General features: G+C 32.8%; 1 protein-coding gene across 3 annotated transcripts in view; it reads left to right on the top strand.

The window, feature by feature from the left end:
• Positions 1-1,465: 1,465 nt before the first annotated feature.
• LOC126817728 (ubiquitin carboxyl-terminal hydrolase 24) overlaps positions 1,466-21,976 on the top strand; it is a 51,364-nt gene continuing 30,853 nt past the window's right edge. For 2 of the 3 annotated variants that reach the window (XM_050544851.2, XM_050544849.2), the window contains exons 1-23: positions 1,466-1,857; positions 2,461-2,659; positions 4,238-4,305; positions 4,504-4,647; positions 5,207-5,332; positions 5,630-5,668; positions 6,022-6,087; positions 7,375-7,515; positions 7,967-8,125; positions 8,411-8,525; positions 10,768-10,871; positions 12,130-12,237; positions 12,886-12,981; positions 13,859-14,020; positions 14,859-14,942; positions 15,854-16,003; positions 17,559-17,690; positions 18,118-18,229; positions 18,929-19,005; positions 19,287-19,427; positions 20,515-20,568; positions 20,769-20,881; positions 21,377-21,548. In XM_050544851.2, the coding sequence (XP_050400808.1) occupies positions 1,597-1,857; positions 2,461-2,659; positions 4,238-4,305; positions 4,504-4,647; positions 5,207-5,332; positions 5,630-5,668; positions 6,022-6,087; positions 7,375-7,515; positions 7,967-8,125; positions 8,411-8,525; positions 10,768-10,871; positions 12,130-12,237; positions 12,886-12,981; positions 13,859-14,020; positions 14,859-14,942; positions 15,854-16,003; positions 17,559-17,690; positions 18,118-18,229; positions 18,929-19,005; positions 19,287-19,427; positions 20,515-20,568; positions 20,769-20,881; positions 21,377-21,548 (2,823 nt within the window). In that variant the 5' untranslated portion in view covers positions 1,466-1,596. The remainder of the gene's footprint in view (positions 1,858-2,460; positions 2,660-4,237; positions 4,306-4,503; positions 4,648-5,206; positions 5,333-5,629; positions 5,669-6,021; positions 6,088-7,374; positions 7,516-7,966; positions 8,126-8,410; positions 8,526-10,767; positions 10,872-12,129; positions 12,238-12,885; positions 12,982-13,858; positions 14,021-14,858; positions 14,943-15,853; positions 16,004-17,558; positions 17,691-18,117; positions 18,230-18,928; positions 19,006-19,286; positions 19,428-20,514; positions 20,569-20,768; positions 20,882-21,376; positions 21,549-21,976) is intronic. The other variant, XM_050544850.2, reaches the window with a different exon arrangement.

Here is a 21,976-nt window from a genome sequence, read left to right as displayed (position 1 = left end):
AATTTTCTCTTTGAAAAGTAAAAATATCACGTAGTACGCATGTGTCCACAGCTGTTAGACTTGGCATTATTGCAAGTTGCCATAATTAATGTCAAGTATTGCAAGCCTACCCAATTGGCCCGGTAGTCTTAATTTATTAAATAAGTAAACAAGACAAACATTAGAAATTATTTACAAATATTTCATAAGATCCGTACTTGAATACGCTTGTAAATCGTGGGATTGTTGTAATGTATCTGATCGCGATAAACTTGAAAAAATTCAACTTGAGGCAGCTAGAATTATTACAGGACTCCTGATATACTCAAGTAAAGAATCTTTATATTATAAAACTGGCTTAGTTAAATTATCAGAACGTCGCAGGATAAGAAGACTGTCTCTTTTCCACAAAATTATATATAACAATTCTCCACACTATCTTACAGATAAATTAACCGAGCTTTACACGGCAAAGCATAATTATAACCTACGTAACAATGCTGATATCCCCGTTCCTTTTTGCAAATCCCCATTATATCAAAAGTCATTTATCCCCCAAACAGTAAAAGACTGGAACAACTTACACGAATCTATAAAAACAATTCCTGATATAAAACACTTTAAATCTAAATTAAATAGTACCAACAATGACAATGTAGCGCCCAGTTTTTTTTTTCAAATTGGTAACAGTAACGAAAATATTATACATACTAGAATGCGTCACCAGTGTAGTTCGTTAAATTCAGACCTCCATAAATTTAAATTGGTTAATAGCCCTCAGTGTAATTGTGGAGATCCAAATGAAAACGCAAACCATTTTTTTTTTTTTTTACAGTGTAACCAATTTAATAGTGAAAGAGCAAAATTATTTGAATCCCTGACCTTCTTACCTACGATTAATGTGCACACCCTATTGTGGGGAGACAGCAATTTACCCAACCACCTAAACAACTCATTGTTCCAAAAAGTGTGTTCATATATAAAAGCAACTAAACGTTTTAAATGTTGTTTGTAAGTTGTGTTCATTTGCACCCTGTACATTTCTGTTTGTTTGTTTATTTGTCTGTTATTTATTATGTATATTAGATCTGTATTGTTACACAATTTCTGAATATGGAAAGGCCGTTTGTAAGTTTTAATAACTTTTGTCCAATCCAATTGTATCAAGAATTATTTTTGTTGATGCAATAAAATATGTTTAACACAGCAAAATATATGTAAATAAATAAAAACTATAGAAATAAATATTTATGCTAATAATAAACCGCCGGTCTGTTGAAAAGCTATGAAAAGATGGAAAAAGGTTTCACCCAAGTTTCGCACATAAGGAACCGGATACATGAAACCCAACGCACGGTACCAAGGCTACCTGTTCTCCAAATCTCAAGTAAAATAAGAACGAGCTTATAAATAAAGGGGTATAACTCTTCTAATTTTTTGATTATCCCCCTTGTCCTAGTTTTTAACTTTTAGAGATAGAATTCGGTACTCGCTAAAAATTGGGACGGGCACTCTTGTTTATATGTCAAAATGTAAAATTTTGCAGATTATTGCATGTTTATCCTTGTAAATATTTTTGGATATGGTTTTCTGAAGTTGTATTGACTATGCTTAGCAATGGACATTAGTGAGGATAATGTGCAAATGCTCCTCAGCATGGGGTTTCCCTCTGAGTCTGAGATTCGGAGAGCACTCCGCATGGCCAAAAATGATTTGAATGATGCAGTTGCGTATCTCACTAATGACCACCCGGTTGTTTCTTACGACACTTTGGATGATGTTGATGTAGAAATGAAAGAAGTTGTGTCAAGAAGTTCTTCAGGTCCTCTATATGGTCCACATCTTCCACCTACTTATGATGAAGCAGTCGATGCTGAGGTATCCATCTTTGAAATAGGCCTACTATAATAATAATGATAATGTAGCAAAAATTAGTCTGTGTTACTCCCTTAATAGTTCATATCTAGTCATTCATATATGTCTACCCAATAATACTTACTGGTCATTTAAGTGTCACCACACATGGATTACTAAATGCATTTTTGCAGGTCTAAAGGGTTCGGACTTACATGACGGTTCGGACTTACTCTTGCTGTAATACATGTGTTCAAAAATAGATGATAAACAATCAAAAGAGACAAAGTCTTGATTATCCATTTTATTGTTAAACTTTTAAATGACAACATTATAAGTTCTACTCAAATTAAAATAAGAGCCATCTGATGGCCCAGAGAGATGATTATGGGCCTGTTAAGTTTTAAAATAAATGTTCAGATAATAATTTTTGAAGCCAGAAAAAGGACATGCAATAGGCAGCTTTAGCTTTTACATAATGCATCTTAAGATTATAATAAATAGACTTCCTATCCAATATAAAAGTTCTTTATCCAATTAATTGAATAATTAATAGATTTGGGAATGACTTTTAGATCTACATCTATTACCATAATAAACAAATGTAACAAAACTCTAAACTTACAGTATGATGGAGGCAATGTTAATGGTGATAGTCACAATATGTCTGTATCAGCAATGGATGAGAGTGATAACATGGAATTCCCAGTAACCAATCTGTATGAATTAGAGGGCAGAGTTTTTACAGAAACTTGGAATATTCCATATAAGAAAGAAGAAAGCCTGGGAAAATGTCTGATATCTGCAGCTAAATTGGCTGAGGCTGGTATGTTATTAATACATTAAATTAATCTTCAGTTTTACAATTCACAATTTTTTCCATTACAGTTCATGTCCAGAAATAAATAATCCATTTTACAATGTATTTCTATTGCATTACGGTAATGTACTGTTATGGTATGTGTACATTGTTATTTCAAGACATTTATTATTACAACCTAGTTTAAGAAAGGTTCATGTAAATTTTTAAAAGCTTTAAGTACTGGTACATGTATGTGCTTGTAACTTTCAGTATGTGTAAGGCAGGGTTGTAAAAATCTACTAGCCCGATGTCCGGGGCTACCAAAAATAACTTACGGGCTAGTGATCTATTTAGCCGTACTAGTCATGGGCTAGTGCCCTTTCACCGGTTTGTGAATTAAACTACATGTAGTGACGATATGGATAAATAAGCTGTAAAACATCCCACATTTATTTCTCAAATTCTAAAAAAAAACTCAATCATAACAATAGATTTTCTGTAGTAAAACTTAGAGCCGTATGGACAATTTTTGTACCCCTTCTATTCATTCATTCTTGACATTTCATTTCTCCATCTTGCACGCTTTGACAGGTCACGTATAAACCAGTTGAAATCAGGTTGATTTAAAAACAAAAGACTCACTTATACTTTATATTAGATTAGTTCTGACATAAATATTTGAAAGCATACCTTTGTATTTTTAAATACAAGATAATTTTGATTATTTAACATGTCAGGTATTTCCAAAGAATTTACTACAGGTGTTCATTACACACACGCCATGATGAATGGTTCCAGTGACCCGTGTGTCATCAACTTTGACCCTATCGGCACGCAGCATGGCACTTAAGTGATAATATAAGCAATTTTACTATCCTGTCTATTTTAATATTATATCAGCACATCAAACTGATTTGTTTCATTTTGAGACTCTTTATAGAGTGACCAGGTAAATAAATACAATACAGTAAAACAATTAATTTGTCAATCAGTCGAGGCTATCCTGTGCTTTGCAGTAAGTGCTAATAATAAGTAACATATACAAATCTTCGAGTGGGAAATAAAGGACATTAATTTACCGTGATATATTATAAATGACATGTGCTATATAAAGTATTTATATGGTCTTTAGTGAAAGAAAACATTGTTGTGGCTACCATTCCTGGTTTTGAAGGTCAGATATGAAATGAAAACGAATATCGAATTGTAGTTTTTTGAACCGTTTCACCAGTGCAACCGAACCATGACCAGTTAACCGAGTAGCGTACACATCCTTGATTATTAGGCAATCAAGTCTATGATCTTTATTAAAAACAATAGGTTGGCAGGCAACAAAACATATTCCAAAATATTGAAGATTAAATCTTGTACCTTGTCAAACTATGGACTAGTGGATATTAATGTCGGGCTAGTGCCTGACAGTAGACTACTAGCCCTGGGCTAGTGGATTCAAAAACATTTTTACGCCCCTGGTGTAAGGACATGGTTGATAAATTACTGTCATATTATTATTATCCAGAAAAGGATTCAGGCAACCTTTTCTTTATGACTGCTGTAGGTGTATGTTTCAGTATACGTGTATATGATATATATATATTACAGGCCTGGCAGATAATGATGAAAATTGTTTCCGCTTTATGGACAAATGTATGCCAGAGGCATTTTCTAAGGTAAATGGGTATACTATATAGTGTTTGTTTAAATAAAGCCTTAATGCACCAGAAACATGGTCATTTTTCTTGTTTAAATGAAATAAACAATTTTTTAATAAATCAATTTTATCTATTGTCTGTTTTCTGGAATTAGTGAAATAGACTGATATACTGCCATATAATTAGCAATTGCATTGATTTATATTTATGTTATAGCTGTTAACATCTGCAGCAGTTCATAAATGGGGTAGTGAAATACAAGAAGGTATATTTGATATGTTAAATTTGTTGATTGATTTGGTTGTGGCACGACTTAAACAACAACCTGTACCCGTTGGGTTATTGGATGTCTTGACATTGGTAAGTTTGAGATAGTTTTCATTTCTGTGTGTGCAATGCAATGCATGAGAATTTTGTGTATAGATCTGTGTATATAGGGGGACTGTGATCTTTTTCTAAACAGGATGTTAAACCCCATTTCATTTCATTTTGGTTAGCATGCTGTATCATAAGGTCTGTCATTGAGTCAACTGGCATGGTTTTGATTCCCCTGTTGTACCTGACATGGAGTAGGGTCACCTGTCAAACCTCGTGGGTTTCTCTGGGTGGTCCGGTTTCCTCCCACTGCTAAAGACCCCAACATGCTAGTCCCGAAATGACCTAGTTTGTGTCGAGTGGACATTAAAAACATTTCTCTCTCTCTTTCATTTCATTGTTTTCCCAAAGAACTAGGCAGACTTCCTTAGTCTGCTTCTCAACACTAAATATGCTTTTATTTGCATTATTCGGTTGTATATCTATGTTGGAAGGTGAAAGCATTGACATCCTTCCACATTACAGGCAATCTTATATTGTCCATCTCGGACTACAGGTATTATTAGGATTAAATATATACATAGACTTTTCATATTACTTGCAGGCTTTTGATCCAGAAACAGAGTTTCATTATAAGAATCGAGCTAGACGAGATACACATGGTGGTTGGGAAGATAAATTTGAAGATGGAGAACCTGTGGCTGTTATACCTATTGGCAGTTATAAATCTGTACGTCGCATTTGTAATTATTACAAGAGATTTGTTACATGTCAAAATATTAAACAATTACTGGAATTAAGGAAATAAAATTTACAATCTTCTGAAGTTAAGTAAAAAAAAAATGCATTCTAAATAGAATAGGTTTTAACAAATATCTCTTAAACCCCAATATTTCTTCACAGTTGACTTTTATTACATTTGAATAAAGATTTGGGAATATATGTATGTTATACTGTACGATACCATACAGTATATGTGGAAAATTTGAATATTTGCTTTTAACCAACACTTGTAAACTATTTTCAGCAGAACCCCTATGGTTGGTTAACACATCTTGTCAACAGAGTAAGTAAACTATATGCTAATAAAAATATTAGTATGAATATTTCTGATCATACATATGCAGTAATTAATAAATGAAAATAAAAACAATAGTATAAATATTTCTGACATAACATATACAGTAATAAATGAAAATAAAAAGAATTGATTAATATATCCCTCTATATACTATATTAATTCTTTGTGCTATTTTAGAGTTAAGTAACATAGGAAAACTAATTTTTCTCAAGTTAGCTTTGAAATTATCATGTTGATTTATTTTCTATTTATTTTATGGTTAATCAAGAAAATGATATATGAAATGATATTTCATAAAAGGTTGATTAATTTCATTAACTTTATCTCGTTTGTTTTAGTTTGCTTCAAAAGGAGGATTGGAATTGGTTATAAAGATTTTGGAAAATGATGAATTAGATGCTCCTGTAAGTTATATTATACCTCTCTGGTTGAAAAACATGTGGCGATAATGAAGTTTACAAGTACATACAAAATGTGTAGCGATAATGAAGTTTACAAGTGCATGCAAGTGCATACAAAATGTGTGGCGATAATGAAGTTTACAAGTGCATACAAGTGCATACGAAATATGTGGTGATATTGATGTATACAAGTGCCTATAAACATATTTTCAGTTTTTTTGTTAACAGTCCGCTTTCTAAGGCCACACCATAATTTGATTATCTGTTCTTCGAGAAGACCTGTAAGAAAAACCTATCATATCTATTTCTTTGGGAAAAAGACTTATTTAAAAACCAAAAGAACTTTGTTGTGCTGTTCAATAACTATTAGTTCCAAATATTTTAAGTTTTGAAATCTTAAACAAAACATCTTTCAAGTGATTACAATCTGATTAAAACACAGATCTTATTTCGTTTCATTTTTATAGTTCAAAATTTCGATTTTACTTGTCTTTACTACACTTGGATCTGGAAGCGTTATTATTTAACTCAAATGGTCTGTCGAATCGAGCGTTTGACCTTTTTTGCGCGGAACTGTGGGTAGACATTAGCGACAATAGAAATCAAAACAAAGCAAAAGTAGATAAAAAAATAAATGGTGGTCGCTAATTGGTAAATCGAATGACTGACGTAATCGGGTCAAATGTCGCTTGCTTGGTACCTGATGTCATAGAACGTGAACTCCCACTATAACTTGTTAGATCTACATGTAGTGTAGGCCATCAAAAGTATAAAAAACGAAACGAAATATAGATCTATATTTTAATTAGATTGAAGTGATTACAGTGGCTACTTATCAAGACCCCGAAGAACAAAAAATCAAATTGGTGTGGCCTAAGTGTTTATTATATATTATTATGCCCAGAATTACTGTGGACTTACGCTTTTTGTTGTCTTTATCTGTTTGTCTGTTGTCCCTTCAACTAAGCAGGGATAGTTCATATGGTCATAGAGAAAAACCCTATTGAAATATTTAGAGCTGTAATTGCTGTGTTATCTTCCCATTAATGTTAAAACTTATAAAATTTTGTTACAGGACTGAGATTTTAATGTAGTGTTTTGAAAACCGAATGGGAATGTTCATTAGGGCATATCGAAGAACCTTATGGAATTTCAAAATTTTTGGATCGATCATTTTTAACACGTATCTTGGAGTTATCTTTTCATTCATGTTGTTATTTTTGTATTCGCATCTTGTTAGAGTTAGCTTATTGGATACTTTTTAACACTTTGATACTTATTACTTTATAGGTGATGGCTTCATTGTTAAAACCATTTGGTATTTGTTCTGATTTTCTTAACTCTCAGTTATTAAAAAATTTATTGGGACCAGGAATGGATAGAGCTAATAAATATGTGAAAGGATTAGAAGAAAAAGATTTAAAAGAAAAGGTAATATATTTTTCTATCTGTAAAAAATAATTGCAGTCACTAAAATATGTCTGTTCTAGTGAAGGTGGGGAATATGATGTCATGTTCAATGTACCTTGCACAAGAATTGAATAAACTAGTGGGTAGTCGCTGTGTTCAATGTACCTTGCACAAGAATTGATTAAACTAGTGGGTAGTTGCTGTGACTCAGTGATTAAGGCTATGGCTTGTTAACCAGGAGGTCTTGGTTCAGTCCTTGTTTGGCTGAGAAAGTTCCTTGTGATTTTCCTACTTGGTTTCCTCTTGTTGGTGGTGCCGGACAGGGGGTCTGGCAAGGAACAGTCTGTGGACGTTCGGATGGGATGATTATAGCAAGATCGACAAGCTCTTTATCTAAATCTTAGATAATGCATCTTTATGGAACTTATAAATTGTTGAATGTACCTGAACATGTTTGTGTTTTGTTTTGTAGAAAATTGGTAGTGTATCCAATCTATTGGCTTCAATGAAGTTATTGTGTTTAAATATGTGGCAACAAAATGTTGATGCTATAGATGAACTGCGTCTAGAGGTAGCACTTAGAATGTTAAAATCTCCAAACTTTAATGCCAAGATGAATTCATTAAAAGAGGTAAATAAAAAGTTTATTAATCATGATAGTAAAAGTTTTATTTGTTTGCAGTTGATCAGTACAATTTACAATTCAATATGAGCTACTTTTGAAGAATTTCAGAATATGGTTCCCCATACAATTAATTTAATGATTGATTTTTACTCCATTGCACTGTACATTGAAGAAATAGTCCAAGAGTTTGAGGGAGGTAACTCTGTTTGATTGTGCTTGACACAATATTGTCTCCCTTTAAAATGCGGATTGAATTGCATGATAAATAATGAATAAACCTTTTGTTTCTAGGTGACCAAATTGATCGAAGAATCAACTAGTTCAAAAATATCTAAAACAGCCATTTTAACAGACAAAATCTTAGATTGGTTGGTAGAAAATAAGATATTATCAATAGCTCTTGAAGGTATGTATTTATTATGTATACTACTTCACAAAAGAGAAAGAGAGAGAAATGGGGTTTAACGTCCACTCGACACAAACTAGGTCATTTCGGGACTAACATATGGTTTAATTTTATTTCAATAATTCGCATGCGCGTAGGGGTCTTTAGCAGTGGGAGGAAACCGGAGGACCCGGAGAAAACCCACGAGGTTGGACAGGCGACCCTACTCCTTGTCACGTACAACCGGGGATTCGAAACCACGCCAGTTGACTCAATGACAGGTCTTATGATACAGTGCGCATGTGCTAACCATTCGGCCATCCAACCCCCCACTACTTCACAACTAAAACTAAAACATAGTTATAAAAAAAGTAGAGGATATTCAGAAACAATACAAAACTGCGGAAATGCACTGCTGTTTTTATTAGAGGTAAACAGTGTATGTTAATAACAGACCAATTGCCTACACATGAACATAAACAGTTCAAATGGGCGGCTTATCTGACGGCCCCATTTCACTCGCAAAGAAATACACTGTCAAAAGTGAAAATGGACGTTTTTAATTTTTGTCTTAATAATGAGCAATTGCTCCACCAATCCTCAGACATTCAGCAATTCGTCGTGGCATGCTCCTAATCAACCGTCCAATCATGATTTGGGGCAATCTGACCCACTCCTCTTGCAGTGTTATCGGTTGACGTCAGCGAACAGGTCTCCCGATCAAATTAAATGTAACTCACTTAAGCAAAGATACGCTAAACAATAAATCGTATGCAAGAACTGATAGGAAAGCAAACATGGATAGGATAAACCCCTCCCACGTGTATGGTGCTATTGCGTGTCGCACATGCAGCTCAGTGTTTCTTTTGGGGCGATAAGTTCTTCATCTGTGAACATACTCTCAACGCATGTCAATTGTCCATGACTATTTATCATATCACAATCTGCATAGGTAATTGTATTTCAATGTCCCCTACTTTTTTTGAAGAGTATATTAATCAAAACCAGTCCACTCTTAACTCAGAGCTACCATGGATTGAAAGGCCTTGTTTATGATTATCAAGTCTTATATCGTTCATGAATAATAGGTGACATACTGGAGTATTTATTTCTGCTTATATCGAAGTCCAGGGCTGGCCACAAAGAAAATAATGGCAAGCAATTAAGCACTCACGCAAAATTAACATTGCGCAAGTATGGGTAGTGGTTAATTTTACTTACACAAATTCACATACCAATAAAGACAAGAAATTGTATGTGGAATAATATAGTTGTTTAATCGGTAACAAAATGAATGAGTGAAACACCATTACATAGAGCTTTAACTTTGAATGGCTTCTGATTCAAACTGTTAATTAGTTTGTTGTTATCCACTTGTATATAGCCTTCTGTAACATGTTTGATTGTATCATTGCTTGATAACGGTGAGAGTATCCTCATTGAAACGTTGCAGTTAATAAACCTAGTGAATGTTATCCATAAAACTGTCTATTTACCATTACATATGGACTATAATACACTGTAATAAGGACAGTATTACCTTAATATTATTTTGTACACATTTTAATCTATTCCGGTTAAGTTTTTGCAAATGGTGAATGTGTTGTCTTGGCAACGATTACCACAAAACGAAAACCACAAATTCATCTTGATTAAAAAATCTATTTTACTGGAATTCCCCTGTAGCCCATGGCTATAATTAAAACAGTGACCTCACAGATGTTTTTTTATTGGTCAATATATATTAAAAAGTAATGTAAATGTGGCGTACAACACATAGATTGACAGCATTGTAATCTCAGGCCAACATGTGTGTACAGCTGCAGGGACAATTGAACAATGAATCTTTCAGTTTCACAGCATCTGTTTTGTAAAAACGATAAATATTGACCCAAAAAGTCACAAGTTTGGTAACAATTATCCATTGAACGATGTCCGCAGGTATCTGTCTACTGTAAGTTTTGTGGGTGCACGACTGATCGCGCTCACATCTCGTGGCAAGTCCTGATGTCAAGAGATTACTTAATCTACGTATAATAAAACAAATTGGTTCTATTTCAAAATTGTGTGTTCATCATCTTTCCATTGAAAGTTTAGTGCATATGCCTTTTGTAAATGTATTAAAACAGATTTGAACATATATCAATGGTATCCACCAGTCAGCATAACCTTCATTATGCACAACATCTGTAAATTGATATTTTATTAGGCATTTCATTTTTTGTTCATTTTTTATATTTTTAAGATTTATTTTGTTTTTCAGGGAACATTGACCAAGCTCAATACTGTGATAAAATCAAGAACATTGTAGATTTTTTAGGAAGTAAATTATCAGTAGATGAATTAACCATGATTTGGAAAATGCAGGTAAGTGATTAGATTGGATAGAAGTGTTATAAACATATTTTAAAAATGCTTAAAATGGGTTTCAAATCACACATAAATCTGTTATTGTCCGAAATTCCATCGTTCCCTGATTATAATAAAATAAAGTGCTTTATAACAACAGAGTTGTTTTTTATAAGCCCTCATTGAAATGTGGTCGTATATTGGCGTCGTGTCCGTCCGTCGGTCCGGCGTCCACAATTGCTTATGGACGCTCTAGAGGCGAAAGTTAATATCCGATTGACTTTAAATTTATACACAGTATTTGAGGTAAGAGATAAAGAATGATATTGATTTTCAACGATTTCCGATAATTACTGCCAAAGTTATGGCTCTTGATCACTTTGAAAAATCTTGTGATGCTCTAGAAGCTAAAGTTATCATCCGATTGACTTCAGATTGATACACAGAGTTTAAGATCTTGAGATGATCAAGTATATTGATTTTCAATGAATTTTTATGAATTGAACAGCTAAATCCATGATGTTACAATTTTCGTATACTAAACGTTAGCATGGGGCAGAACTTTATAAAAACCAAACAAATTCTAATGGTTTTCTGATAATTACTTAATGAGTTGTTACTCTTAATCAGATTTTAATGGATTATAAATGTTTCAGTATCGAAAAAAGTAACTCTTTGTTGACTGCCCGGATGATTTAGCTGCTGTGGGCATATGTTTCGTTGCCTGGCAACCTATCTTTCTCAATTATTGCTAAATGTTTTTAAATGTTGTAAACCCACTGTTGTTTAATAGGTGCTTGAATCTGATGAATTTGTTACTCTTTTTAGTGGGTTTGGATGGCTGATTGATTATCATATGTGTGTTGTATCATAAGATCTGTCATTAAGTCAACTGGCATGGTTTCGATTCCCCGGTTGTACGTGACAAGGAGTAGAGTCACCTGTCTAACCTTGTGGGCTTTCTCCAGGTACTCTGGTTTCCTCCCACTGCTCAAGATCCCTATGCGCAAGTGAATTATTGAAATAATATTTAACCATATGTTAGTCCTGAAATGACCTATTTTGTGTGGAGTGGACATTAAACCCCATTTCTCTCTCCCTCTCTCTCCACTCTTTTTATTATAGTGACAAGCCAAATGATTTTGTTTTTTCTGTTAATTTGAAGAACCATATCTTCTAAGAATTTTGTTTTAGGTATGGAAAATATAACCTACTTAGCCCTTAATGCCCCTTAAGGAGCGTACTTTTAAATAATCTTTACAATTAATAATTCCAGAATGGCCAGACTAATAATGTGATAGATAATATACATTCTATAGTAGCTGCTGCAGCGGTTAAATTTGATCCACAACAATTAGAACATCTATTTTTACTAATACAAAAGGTAATTAAAAGTAGCTACACCTCTTTGATGTAGGTCAATAGGGTTGAATTAATCTGATGTGTTATTTACATCTGTAATTAGATAAGCACAATACGATTAAATTAAATTTCGAAAGATTTAGCTGAAGTGGTCTTATTTACAAATTTAATTTCATTTTTGGCTTTCTGCGATCACTTATATCTCAACACTGACTTATCCATAGTTGTAAAATTTTAAATTTTAAAAAGATTGTCTTCCACAGAACATATCAACACATACGATAAATTTTAAGTCATGTAAATTGTATGTTTTGTCCCGAATGGATTAGAGTTCAAAGAAAAATTAGTAATATTACAAGAATCCTTTTATAATTAGTAAATATAGCAACAATCTTTTATAATTTGTAAATATAGCAACAATCATCTGTAATTAGTAAATACAACAGCAATCATTTATGATTAAATTTAGCAACAATCATCTATAATAGTAAATACAGCAGCAATCATTTAAAATTAGTAAATATATATACATGTATAGCAACAATCATGTATGATTCTATGATTCTATTTTGTAATAGAGTGAAGAATGCATCAGTTTTATTGAAATAGGCATAGTTATTTTACTGCACGAACTGTAGAGATGACACATGTTTTGTATATATTTTGTTAGAAATGGCAAGATGATAGTAATAGAATGAGAGAGAAATTACTGAGTTTAATTGGTAAAATAGGAAAAGATGCCAGACTTTCTAAAACAACGACTAGAGTAAGTAGAATGCATATGATGGTTTATATAGTGTGAGGGATATTTTAAATATAAAGATATGAAGATATTGATGTGGCTGCAGAAGGACACTGGAATCTCGACAAGAATATCCTGGGTTTGCATCCTGGCGTGAACCGAGAAAAACCATCAAGATTTGTCAAGTTCTTTCTTGTTAGTGCTGGCGCTTGCAGGACTGACAAGGAATGTGCGACTTGTCATTCAGATGGGACAAAATACTGTGGAACACCTGTATACAAATACTTCATAGTTCAATTTCAATGAAGAATAATGAAAAATGGCTCTCTCTCTAGGCAAACTTACTCTGCACCCTTACATTGTACATAAACTGTTAAAATGAGAAAATATTATCTGTTAGTCTCAAGATGACCAAATTATGGTATTGACGAGACATTATATCTGATATATTATTATGTATTTTAAAGATACATTATGGGAGATTCGATAACGAGTTGGCAGTTCTCTTTATTATAGTTAAAAACTAGATAATGTAAAGGCAATTTACTGAAAATTTCATTCAAATTGATCCATAATGAATCTAGAACTAAGCGATTGAAATTTCCATCTAGCCTCGATCATCATTACTAAAGTCAGTACGATAAACAGCATAGTCTCGATTATCCGTTAAATCGTGAAGGAAAGTTATGCAGTAAATCGGCTCATAATCCACTAAAGATCGCAGGCTAGCGATGCCATCTAGAGTTGATTATGGTCTGGATAGGTTAATTAATGTCTAATTATATAAATAATTTAGATAACATTTCAGGCCTAAAGAAAGACCTGCAGTAAACAAATTTGGCTCATGCATAATGTATGTTTAATATATTAGATGTTTTTAAGTTTATGTATTTTGTTATAGGTGTTAGAGTTATTATGGGATTTAGCCCACTTACCTGTTTTATCAACACATCTAATAGAACAAGCTTTAGATGAACATCATGCTATACTCAGTGATTCATATAGTGTTAAAGAACAAGTTAAATTACAATATGTTAATAAATGTGTAGAAGATATTAAAAAGGTATTATATTATTTACATAAAACATCTTATTTATCATTTTTTGTAATTAATTCTTTACATGTTATTGACAATATTGTTGATCATATTACATTTATTTTCTAATTTCTGGGGAAAAAAAGCAGTAATAAATTTGGTGGTACAATTTTATTACATTTGGAATAAAATGTAATCATGATCTCTACCATTAAAGATGTCTTCCTTTGAGAATATAGGTATTAATTACACTACACTCTGTTGAGTAGGGGGGTTTGGATGGCAGAATGGTTAGCACGTGCACACTGTATCATAAGTTCTGTCATTGAGTCAACTGGTGTGGTTTCAAATCCCCGGTTGTACATGACAAGAAGTAGGTCGCCTGTCAAACCTCGTGGGTTTCTCCGGGTTCTCTGGTTTCCTCCCACTGCTAAAGACCTGTATGTGCAAGCGAATTAGTCCCGAAATGACCTAGTTTTTGTCAAGTGGACGTTAAACCCCATTTCTCTCTATCTTTCTTCTGTTGAATATATACTCAGATTGATTATTTAACATTTTTTATTAAGAAAACAAAATCAAAATACCAATCAATTTGATTCACAGCAAATAAACGGAGAAGCATAGATCGAGGGAATTTTCAAATTGTCATATCTTTGTAAATACTAAACAGAATTCCATCATTTTTGAACTGATATTACCATTCAAGATTCAACATTCCTCAATATTGTACTTTGCAAGAGTCTTGCGTCTTTTGTTTCATTTTCCCAATCACTGAAAGTGTTATGCTTTTAGATAAAAATATTTTGGTGGGTGATACGGAAGCGTATCATTAAAATTAATATTTATTTATGTTTATTATTCTCAGGGTGCTTGTGTTCTACCAGCTTTAAGACAGTTGATAAACATCAGTAAAAATATCATGAAACAAAGTCAACATAAAACAGACAAGGTAACACAGTTATTTGAAATGATTCTTAACACTTATTTGAAATGATTATTAACACTTCTTACTTTTATCAATCTTGATAAAGGGTATTGCACCCGAAACGTCGACCCATTAAACAATCTTCTACTTCTACAAGTCTGTTGTGTATTCTGTTGAGCGGGGGTTCTTTAATTTTATTTTACTACTCCGCCCCACCGGTATCATCTTTTGATCCAGTCTCCACGCAGATGTATCAGCCTGTCCAGCTTTAATTACTCTCTAAGGGAGTGTTGCCGTACCCTTTTCCTGTTTCCACTTCTTACATTTATTTGAAAGGATTATTAACACTTCTTACAGTTATTTGAAATAATTATTAAAACTTCTTATAGTTATTATGTATCAGTGATTGAAGGTCACCTCCTGTGTTCATAGTCTGTGACATTTATACATTGTATTTATAGATATTTGTTGATAGTAGAATATTTGTAACAAAAATAAAAAATACCTGAAGTTGAAGAGTTATTGGCATTTCACAGATTTTGGCCGGTTGTTACGAAAAAACAAAAAGGAGTTTTCGATTTTACATGTTTGCCTGTACTATTAACCATGCCTATTATAATTACATTGTATGCAAAATATAACTCATTTATGGAGATTACCTCTCAGTTTAACAGTTTTGTCAAGGAGTTTCTTGTATAATCAGGTCCAAATACCTCACTTCAATTTTTTAAAAATATGCTATTAATGGCATATCATTTATGCAGTGATATATTATTGTATTATTTCAGGGCGTTAGATTAGAATTAAGTAAGAATTGTGGTATATTATTGTATTATTTCAGGGCGTTAGATTGAGTAAGAATTGTGATATATTATTGTATTATTTCAGGGAGTTAGGTTAAGTAAGAATTGTGATATATTATTGTATTATTTCAGGGAGTTCTATTAGAATTGAATAAGAATTGTGATATTATTAAACTAGTTACTAATAGTTTAATTAAATGTCATAAACAAGGTGTATGTTGTGTTGGTGATGGCCAGTTATTACCAGATACTATTGTAGATGGCAGATATCCTCATGCTGATGTAAGTTTTACATGATCTTTATGGATGCTGGGGTTTCGTTAATTATTGGGAGGTGAAATAAAAATCAGGCTTGTATATTAGTATTACTCACTCTTGATTTTGGAAACCCTTCCTCTCAGTTATCACCATTTACTATTATAGGTGACAGGTATATATCCCCATACATTTTACATGATCTTTATTAAAGGGACAATAACACTCTTGCTGGCTTGAAAGCTCCAGAAAATAAATAATATCTCTATCTAAGTACTAGATGTTTAAGTGTCCTACCTGTTGTGTAAATTATCCATTACATCCTATTTTACTTGTCCAGAGGGTTCGAAAATATGTTTAAATCGAAGTTTCATTTGAAAAGGTTTACGTTAGACGTTTCAAACCATTATGTTGGATTTTTCAAAATTTTTAAATAAGGTGTGTTAAGATGAAATTTGTATCATCAATTAATTGAAATATTCTAAAATAGTACAATTTGTTGACCAGAATAAAGATTGGGACATATTATTCAGTTACAACAAGAGTGGTATTGAGCCTTTAAAGATACATTATGGGAGATTTTTATAGAGAGTTGGCCATTCTTGCTATAACAGTTCAAAAGTAGATGATGAAAGAAGAATATATTGAAAAATTCAGTCAAATTACTTTATTCTGAACATAGTTATCATCGTTGTAATATTTGACTAAAAATGGTAGCGAAATGCGTCTTCACCTTCGCCGATCGTTTGATTGACAGGCGTTAACTCCACCTACATATCTCGATTATCAAGTAAAGTTTTCAATGGCATACGGAAATGCTTTACAGCGGCCTCGCTAAGTACACTCTATCATTTAACCTCGATCTAACTGACATATTTTCATCAGGTTACCCCTTATTTGATTTAATCAATTAGTGAAATCATATTTAAATCCGAGCTGTAGCCGAGCCATCCGTGGGTCTACAGAGTTGATTTTGGTCTTGTTGTTTAAATAAAGATCTAATTTATAATTTCTATAACATCTGAAGCCTAAATTAAGACTTGCAATAATCAGATTTAGCTCTTGCATAATGTATGTTTAAAGGTGAATGCTATAAAGCATATTTTAATGTATTAATTTTATGACTACCAATAATTATTTAACCTTTGATTCTGGAGAGCCCTCCCCTCTTGGTTTTTTTTAAGACAAAATGATGCTTTAGCTCCCATAGTGAACATGTTTGTACCTACACTCTTTTGATATTGACAAGAAGGTCACCTTTATAAACAAATGTTCAAATTATGTTATGGCAGGTTTTTAACCCCTTGAATCTTAAGCTCTTGAATAGTAAATGTTCATCCAACTGTGCAGTATGAACTAATTATCAGTTTTACCCTAAGCCCGTTTTCCATGTACAAGTTTTCCCATTGTTTCCGTACGCATTTTTGTCTGTTTCCGGTGGAAATGAGTACATAGAAAACGTGCTTCAGGTGTGATAATGTAGAATATATATGGCAAATCTAATGCTTAATTCAAATGCTAAATTTATTTTAAAAAATCATTTACAAGACGATTGATTTGTAAAAATATATTTTTATTCCAGTATATGATGTGTCATCTGAACTTTTTACAATATGTTCTGCGTGACGGTGTATTATATTTACCGTGGAATAGAGCTAGAGATATATGGAGTACTATGGTAGCCAGTCCTAGAGCATGTGAATGGGACAGAGAGGTAAATTTATACACAAATTTACATCTTATTCATATGTGATAAAAAATACCAATCAAATCTTTTTTTAATAATGTAAATTGAGGTAGTTTTGAAACATAATATTCAATGTATTAAATGCCCTTTTTAAAACTCATTTTGATTATAGTGGTTCAACCAAACTTTGTTAAATTTAAAATTACTGATGGTATTGACAACTATTTCTAATAACGATGCATATCTCTTAAAAATTATTCTCTAATGCTATGAAATTTTATATAAAGTAATTATGAATTTATTAGGCACCTGAAATCAATTGGTGATATGCTGCTATGTCACTATAACCATCATCACTCAGCATAGAATGAACAAACATGCACCTTTATAACAATGATGTAATTGAAATAATTAGTTCTGTATTGTTTTCTCATATATTTTTATATTTTCTTAGACATGTTATAAATGGTTTAGTGATCGTTTGACTGATTTAGAAGCAGATTCACAAAACCAGCTGTTTCAAAAAGAAATTTTACGCTTGGATGCAGTAAAACTTAGTGAAAAGGGTTAGTATATCAGTTATCATTAAGTTGAAGATATAGAATATAGTTGTTTTAAATTTCTAGGGAACCTTAGGGGATGAGTGAGTATGATGCTGGCTCGCTAACCAGGAGGTCTTGGGTTCACTCCCAAAGTTCTTCAGGATTTTTTAGGCATGGTCCCCTCTTTTTAGTGGTACTGGCATGGTTTTCCCATGTCAGTTGTGCAGGACAGAGGGCTTGGCTATGACAGTCTCGTTGTCTAAAAAAAAAAAAAAAAATCCTGTGTACACATTGATGTGCACATAAAAGAACCTTAGACAGTTGGAATTTGAAATAAGAGTAGGTCGTAGCAGCACTGTCCCTCACAACCCACTGTATATCGTATGTCCATTTTCATTAGCCCAGTCGGTGCAGAAAAGTAGGACATTAAACCACATTTAATTAAAATTTCATAGTGTCTGTGATTTAGATTAATGTAGAGTGAAACCCTGCTGTTAAGGCAAGTTGCTGGACTAATATAAATAATATACTGAGGTTAGAATCCCAGGCTGTAGATTTGATACATTTTAAGAGATTATAATCTTTATACCAATGTACAGCCTACACATATAGATAGGCTTGTAGGCCAACTACCATGCTATATGTCCTATAAACATAAGTCGGGAAAAATTTAAAAACGTTTCAAGACTAAAGATGGTAAAATCACTAATAACTATTTTTCAGGTTTTGCTTGTTTCAAGAGTTATTTTGAAAATGTCAATTTATATGAACATAAGTTAAAACGTTCTGGAAACTTATCGGTAAGTAGGATCATTATTTTCTGCATAAATTATTGAAATTGCTCATTTATGTAGATTTAATGTATTTGTGTATTTCACCGAACATAATTAATTAGAATTTACAATAAGAAAAATCAGAAATTGGATATGAATCCCTTTATATACACTTGTTTTACATTAATGTGTGCTTTTAGAACCATTTTTGTCTAGTTTAAAGTTCCAAAGAACAGGGCCATATGCTCTTTAATGGAATGTGCGTCATACAAATGTCCATAATAATAAAAAATAATATTTATTTTCAGGTAGTAGAGAAGTGTGATCTATTAGGGATAGAATATTTATGGGAGATTTGTTTAAATGTACCTGATGAAACTATAGCCAGTAATTCTATACAACTTTTATTAAACATGTCCTATACCTCACTTAATCCACGCCTTAAAAAGGTTAGTACATATTACATAATCCTTTTCAATTAGTACATATTATATAATCCTAGAATGGCATTTATTCATCGAGCACAATAAAACACTGTGGTATTGGGGTGCATAGGCCACAAGATGGCCTGGATTGTTTTAGACAAGCAGAAGGGCTAAAGATTAAACAGATCACGTGGCTAAGTGGGTAAGACGCTAGCTCGCTAGCCTGGAGGTCGGGTGTCGATCCCTGCATTGGCCGAGAAAGTTCATCCAGATTTTCCGGCGTGGTTCTCCCTTGTCAGTGATGCAGGACGGAGGGGCTGACAAGGAAAGCTGTCTAGTCGTTTGGATGGGACGATTGGCGTGCACGTAAAAGATCCCTTGGCAGTTGGAATTCGATATAAGAGTAGGCCGTAGTGCCGCTGTCCGGGCAAAATTTCCCTCATAGCACACTGTATGGCGTATGCCCGTCTTCATTAGCCCAGGTTAGGAGCAGAACAGTAGGACGTTAAACTCCATTTCATTTCATTTCAACAGCCATCTTTCATTTCATTCTATCCCAGAATTCTCTCCAAGATCAAGCCTTTTATTAAAAAAGGGAAGTAACTCATTTAGCACAAAGAAAAAAAGGAGGCTTTAAACCACTATTTCTTAATAAAATTAATAAGTTGTTTTAGTAACAGGGTATATGACAACACAACAATCTTTAATATTGAATACATATACCATGTTTTTCTTGACAAATGTTCTATTATCATTATCATTTGTGAATGGAAACAACAAAAGAACACTTGTCAAAACATTGTGCAAACCAGTTATTGTATTCCATACAAATGACTGTTGTGTTTTTATATATAGTAAGTGTTTTAAGTTAATCAGTTTGACAGAGCAGCTACTACTAAAACTTCCTCTTAGGATTGCTCATTTAACCTTAGAAATAAAATTGATCATGTTCCTCTAAAAATATGTATTCATTCTGTGTAGTTTGGTTGTAATACACAATATACTTAAACTTTAAAAAACACCTAGCCTTCTATTGGTTGACTTTTGTTTCTCCAGCCTTCAGGTTCCCTGAAAATTACATAATGGTGGATTATTTTTCTTTCAATTTCAGGATCCAGTGTCTTTACATAAGAAGTTTATATCTGAATGTTATAATAGATTGGGGGTAAATAATGTTTTTTTTAATAATTCTTAGTAAATAAGACTTTAAATTTGGTTTGAAATAAGAATTAAAATAAGAAGTGTTGTAAAACTAAATATTTATAACAATTGTCAGCTACCAATGGTTCTTTGGTAGTTTAAGGAATTTTGATGTTTTTGACGTGTTTTAATTTGATTTTGATAATTAACATTCATTATTTTCAGGCTGCCATGATAGGTATCGGTAAAAACTTAATTGTCCAAACTATATCAGCTGCTACCAAAACTTTAACTGCTGCTATTGTTCCCGAAGTTGCCAATGTACCATTGCCTTCTAGGTTAGTTTTCCATCCATTACAAAAATGATGACTAATTTACAAACACAAAAAAATATTTTTTCAGAATTCTTCAGTTTAAGATGCTCTCCATATGACTGAGTATATTTGATTATTTATGATTATGAATATTGCCTATTTGTTACATAATGGCTGATGATTGATTTATGGCCTCTGAAAATGAAAAAGTCACCACAAAATTTGAATATTTCTTTACTCAAAAGGGACCGCAGTGGCTCATTGAGTAAGGCGCTGGCTCGTAAACCAGAAGGTCTAGGGTCCGCTCCAGATGTTAGCCGAGAAAATTGCTTTGGATTTATCCGGCATGGTTTCCCCAAGTCAGTTGTGCAGGACAATGGATCTGACAAGGAATAGTGTCTAGTCATTTGGATAGGATGAACAACTGAGCTCCTGTGTACACATTGGCATGCACATAATGATTCTGAAAAAAAATAGTTTATGGGAAGACTTGACAATCTGTAGAAATTTTTATTATAGATCAGTGAATTTACTAGCAATAGAAAGATTACTATGGATAGCTGAAGCCTATGTTTTATCTGTAGAAGAATTACATTTGACACCTCGCACCATCTTGCCACACGGAGCTTCCTTTCATGGATATCAATTATCAGTTACTTGTGAATCACAAAAAGCTATGTTTAAACTCATGGTAAGTATTTTATGAAATATTTGTCTTTATTTACTATTCATTTGTAACTTTATATTTTATCACAATGTTAAATTATTGACCAATGTTTACATAATTTGCATGTTACTGTTAGCATGGCTCTAAATAAAATCCCTATAGCTTTTGCAATTCCAAAGTTAATGCCCTTGACTGGTAGATTCTTAATCAATGAACTTTACCATACTCACTCTATAGATGACAGTTCTCATTCCATTTTCTCAAAAATTTTCCAATATATATAGTAAAATGGAAATTGCTGGAAAAGTTACCTCCCTTTCGAGGTTATTTCCCATCGCTGAACAGCAATTTTCGATCTATATATTACCTGCTCTATCTTACCTGTATTCCATTAGATGGGAAGACTGGATGCCATCACATGTACTTTCCCTTGTAGAATAATAAAGTGGGTA

The sequence above is a fragment of the Patella vulgata genome, chromosome 4 (assembly GCF_932274485.2).
Source record: "Patella vulgata chromosome 4, xgPatVulg1.2, whole genome shotgun sequence".
Taxonomy (NCBI): Eukaryota; Metazoa; Mollusca; class Gastropoda; family Patellidae; genus Patella; species Patella vulgata.
This window is presented reverse-complemented; position numbering and strand designations above follow the sequence as displayed.